The following is a 5,734-nucleotide window of genomic DNA, read 5'->3' as shown; positions in this document are numbered from 1 at the left end:
TTCTTGTATCCGTTCAAATTGAGGACCGATGAAATGAGTACAATTTGTTCAGGAAAAAGGAAAACTCAATCAAAGATCCATTGAGGTGTTGCACCCTTAAATTTCAATATTATTCCGTTATATTTTAGGATTAGTCATAGAAAAGCTTGAACAAAATAAGTCAACATCGACACAACATCAGATGGAAGTGCATTTAAACAGTAGCAAAAAGACATTAAAATTTGAGTATCAAAATACAATACTAACAAAGGTTGTGTCTGTATCATTTTAAAATAATTGTTTTATCATTAGAAGATAAACATAAAGAACGAGCCTGATCACCAGGGAAAATAAATACAAAAAATATGTTTTCCTATTTCAATCTTCACTTTTTAAAGTTAGGAATAAAAAAATTTCTCAGTTTATAAACCACAATATTTTCCATACATAAAATAACATAATGTTATTTTAACTTTAAGTTGGGAACTCCCTTGAACAAGTTATTAGCGTACTATGAATAAATAATTTAAATAATACAACACAAAATTAAAATACTTATGAGAGTATCATTTATTAGAATCTATAAATAAAATATTATAATAAGTCTAATTTCTTAAGCGGGGTATGGGGTATATTTGGGGTATGGAGGAGGGGCAGCAACAGCTGAGGCAGGAGCATCCTCAAATTCAACATCAGCAACGAATCCACTGTCTCCTTCAACGGTGTAAGTGACAATCTTCATGCGACCATCAGGAAGAACAACCTTGTAAGATCCAGAAACGACACCATTTTCAGCAAGTTCGTCAGCAGACATGTTTACACCGGATTCATCATCAACAACACCGTAGTTGTAACCATAGCTTACTGGTGCTGGTGGAGGAGGTGGGGGAGGAGGATAAGGAGAGTAGGAAGGAGGTGAACTTGGAGCACTGGCGACCAATGCAATGTTGACGGCAAGGCAAGCAATGAGGATTTTGGTAAACATGTTTCTTGTTGATGTCTAGAAATGAATCTGTGGTCAAAATATTGTTTTGTTTTCTTTTTATATTATTCTTGAATTACTCTTATTCATACATTGGCCTGACAACACGTTGGGCGTGCATTGTAATATGTTCTTCCGTATATATTATGATGGGAGTTTATCCTTGTTGAAATTTATAATGAATATAAATTTATAGCATTTAAGCATTTGCAGAATATTTCGTGACATGGCCAGCCAATAAATTTGAGTTAATTTAGGTATTTTATTGATATAGCATTCTAAATTTAATGGATTTTACGAGTACATTTGATTCAACCTTTCATGAGATATATAAGTATAATGAAAAAGAACCAAGACACACTTTTTTTTCAATAATATACATTTTTATAGTACAAAAATTTTATTTACATAATTTTTTAATCACTAAAAATCAATTTAATTAGGTTATTTTAATTTTTTGGACGAGAAACTTAATGTGTACCATCTGAATCGACTCTTTATTATATATTGCATATTTATTCAACTAGTTAACAGATATATAATTTTATTTAAAATTTTAAAACTATAGGCAAACATGTCATAATAAGTTCCTGAAAAACAGATCAATCTATAAATGAATAAATTTTATAAATTATAATTATTTATTTTATAAGTGAGGGTTATCTTATCATAACTTAAACATTAATAAAAACAGTAAATAATTACATTAACGAGAATATAACGAATACTTAACTATTTTATCTTATATACTTTTATAGTGCTTTGTTAAAATATTTTTATCCTAAGCCTAAACAGTTAATATTGCCATTGTTTAGACAGTTTAAACAATTGAATGCCGCAAATGTAAGAATTGATGTAAATGTACAAGACAAATTTATTTCATATGTATTTTTATTCAATAATTTGAAAAATATTTTTAGACCTATATTTTTGTTCAATTTTAAAACTTTTGGCAATCATATTAGATAAAGTAACTGTAGCACATATATGTAGATCGACATATATGATTACAGTAATTAAGAAGCCAAATTATAAATTTTTAGGTTAGGGTTTACTTATCATAACAAAAATATTTGTAACAAATAACATTATCTTGAACAAAATGAAATATTCTTCAGTTTTATTTGGATTAATTTGCAATATCCTGCTTATAATACAAAAGAGGAATAAAATAATTATTAAACCATAAATCAGTGGAGTTGGAAATCAATTACGATACATTCTTTTGCTAGATATTAGTCACTATAGATCAAAGTTCTGTTTTCATCTTACATATTAGGGTCTTAGTTTGGGGATAAAATCAAATTTGTTTATTCAAGATTAATCATATATATATCAAATCTATGTTTTAGATTAAACATCTAAAAATACATTGTCAATTTTGCATAATATAAATAGGTTAGTTCCTTTCAGGAGTAAACCTTTGAATTTTATTGATACTTTATGTTTTGTTTTTATAGGAAATGCCTGACATATTTTTAATTATTTATATAGGTAGTTAACGTCTAACATCTGTATATGTATTTATAAATTATATTGCTCTGCTAGTAGATTAATAATAAAATGTATATACCCCATAAAATAAATCAATTAAATTATTATCAATCATTAAATTGTGAATAAATTTTAAATAAATAGTTAATTATTAATATAGGTATGTTTGCATAAATATACATAAATGGAATATTTGTATAGTTATTGATAAACTATTAAACAATTTACTGCCAATTGAAGCAACTCAAGAATCTGTAGTTTGAATTTACTTTTAATTTTATTAGGTCAGACTATCTGCAAGGTAGATACCACCTTTGTCTTCCTAAATAATGTATGATACTTTAATCAATTTTATAGGAAAACCAAGAACATAGGTATAAGAATTGAAAATAATCCTTTCTTTTTCAATGAGTACAAGGTTAACTTGTATTTAATCTTATAACGGAGGTGTTAGCTCAAATAATCTTTTTTGAAGCTGTACGCACATTTTGAGCTCTTATCATAATAATATTCTGTAAAAACGCACACAAACTGGGATTATGCTATTTTGTTGCATTGTTTCATTAGGCAAAAAAATTAAATATCTCTTTTTTTTTACTCCTACGAAAACAAGCAAGTGCATAATGCATTATTTTAAATAATTTTTATAAAAGATACAACCATTTTTATAAGAAGTTGAAACCCTACTTTTAAGGTTTAAGAGATTGAATAAGGTCATTACGGTCAAAGGGGGTGATACTAAGTAAAGTGCACATATTTATATAACTTTAAGATTGCTGAACAAGTTTGGAAAAAAAAATGTTAGACCAAAATATTTGTGATTTGTAATCCTTTTTCATAATCAAAACGCATATGAGTGACCCTATGTAGCCTAACTTTATTCATGTGCAGTGCTACTTATCTTTTTTGATTAGGGACATATATTAGCTTTACATTAATCATCATTATTGTTAGTTAATATGCATAAAATAGACTGAAAATATTTTTGGAGAATCCAATTCATCTTTCCTATGATTTAAAATAAGTATCTCTTTGATTTAAGTAAATAATTAACATTTGACATGTTGACAGTATCCGTATTGTTATATGATATGTTTTTAACTAAAAATAAAACCAAAAACTGTAATTTTGTTTTAGGTTCAAAATAAAAGCTACAAATATTGAAAAAAATATTTTTTTGAACCTTTTAATAAATGGTTTTATAAAACTATTGTAAGGTATTTTATAAACTACGGCATTAACATTTATAAAATTTAAACTGAGGGAGGATACTTTTCTGATTTTGTGGTCTACAGAGAGCAACATTTTACATAGTGCTATGTATCGTTTTGAAAATCTAGACCAGTTTCAGACCGTTACAATATTACCTGAACTGAAATAATTCGGTCCTTATAGGAAGTCTGGTAGGAACTAGTCTGAAAGAAAAATTTGGTCTTGATCAGTTGTAAAAAAAATTGGGTATCGACTCTTTGCATGATTTAATATTCGGTCTGGACCAATTGTAAAGATGATTTTTAAAAAGAGGTGTTTTTGTTTTTAAATTGAGAACATCAGCAGAAGTATTTCAATTATAGTTCAATGTGTTGCATAAATCATAGGAGCAAATCGTTTAATAGATGAATACCGAAAAAATTGGTTTAAATATTGATATCAAAATGATCTGTCCACCATTTGTAAATAATTAAATTTTTGTTTACGGTTCAAGACCTTGATCTTGACCGATAGATTTGCCCGTGCTATATAATAGGTCTATAAAAAAGCACTTAAGATAGATAAGAAAAGAAAATTCGATCTTTGAGCAAGTCTCAACTCTATTATAAATACATATTGATAATTTTATAAACATACAAAAATATTTTTGAAGTAAAAAAAATATTTAATAACTTTTAAAATAATATTTTGGAGAAAAAGAAATTTCGTATTTTGAGGCCAAATTTGTACCCCCAAGCGTGTAGGCCATACACAAGAACTGGTAGTAGTCACTTAGTGAAAGGACTGGACTATAGGTTGGCTGCATATGAACTTCCGATTCGAGCTTCCAGAGCTTCTGGTGTGACTCTAAAGATGTGTTCATCATGGTGTTGTATTGGTGATATCTTGTTGTCTTTTCTTCACCAATGTTCTATTAGATCTCCAGCTTTAACCGATCAAGTTAATGGCATTAAATGCCTTATTGATCGGGGACCAAATTGTTTGAACCAATGTTGGGTAACACCAACATAAAGGGTATCGGGTTAATACGCATTGCAAATTTTCTGGGTCACTGTCAGCGCGTTTTTCACCTTCTGGAAGTAATAAAGTAGAATTAGGTGAATTTCTTCCTTTGCAACTTCTATACTCGACGCATGATAATTCACGACTGTATCGGCCAAGGGCAATACGGCTCAAAAGGCGTAATGTAGGATATATACGCCTTCACAACTACTTATCTTATGATCCAATGCGCCCAACAATTAACGAGATATACTTAGTTAAAAGAAGGGCGGAAAATAAGAAATTACTTTTTCCGAAACCAAACATAATGTATTTTGGTGCCCATTTTTAGTATGAAGTTATGTGCCTCCACTTAACAACAAACTATACTTTTTCATTATTATGCTCAAATATGAAGAATTTGTTAGACTATGGAATATTTTGATTTTTCGTCAATTTTTTATACTTCAGATTCAGAAATAATTTAAATATTAGTAAATTTTAAATCATTTTTTTACAAACTGTATTTTGTTCTTTATTTTTTTTCTTCTTTCAAGGCAGAAAATAACGTTAATTCATGTAAATTATGAAAAAAAAAAATTTCAAAAAAATACTTTGTAGTCAAAAAAGCAGGAATTTCAGGTTATAAAGATTATTTTCATGTTTTCGAGTTTTGAACAATCATAAACTCAGAATCTGAATCTATCTGCAAAACAAGATAAAATTTTGCTAAATAGTGTAAAAAGTTATGTTCCACATATACACTAGTTAAGATTAAAAGTTTTTATATATAGTCATATCAAAATTGTTAAAGGGGGGAAAAAATGAAATTGTCTTCTCTATATTTAAACTATTTCTTTTTATTTTTAATCACCATGCATTTATTTTGCAAAAAAATAATTACTATGTGAATTCAGTTTTTGTGAATTTTAAAGGAATTTAATTTAACAAAACAATATTTGTGGGTCCTGTAAATTTGTGTATGTCTTCGATTATTGTTTGTGCTTACTAGAAACAAACGTCCAATTCATAGAAATAAACTCTTGACTTCGTTCTGTTCTACTTAGCATAGGAAACCTTTCCTCA

The 5,734-nt window shown here is 28.0% G+C and overlaps 1 protein-coding gene across 1 annotated transcript; it reads right to left on the bottom strand.

The window, feature by feature from the left end:
• Nucleotides 1-592: 592 nt before the first annotated feature.
• On the bottom strand, nt 593-964 carry LOC121130694 (cuticle protein 19.8-like). Its single transcript, XM_040726411.2, has one exon. The coding sequence runs from the start codon at nt 962-964 to the stop codon at nt 593-595; it is 372 nt and encodes a 123-aa protein (XP_040582345.1).
• Between the last annotated feature and the right edge of the window lie 4,770 nt (nt 965-5,734).

The sequence above is a fragment of the Lepeophtheirus salmonis genome, unplaced genomic scaffold, assembly GCF_016086655.4.
Source record: "Lepeophtheirus salmonis unplaced genomic scaffold, UVic_Lsal_1.4 unplaced_contig_10731_pilon, whole genome shotgun sequence".
NCBI classification, from domain to species: domain Eukaryota; kingdom Metazoa; phylum Arthropoda; class Copepoda; order Siphonostomatoida; family Caligidae; genus Lepeophtheirus; species Lepeophtheirus salmonis.
The sequence above is the reverse complement of the archived record's forward strand: the minus strand, read 5'-3'. Positions and strand labels throughout refer to the sequence as shown.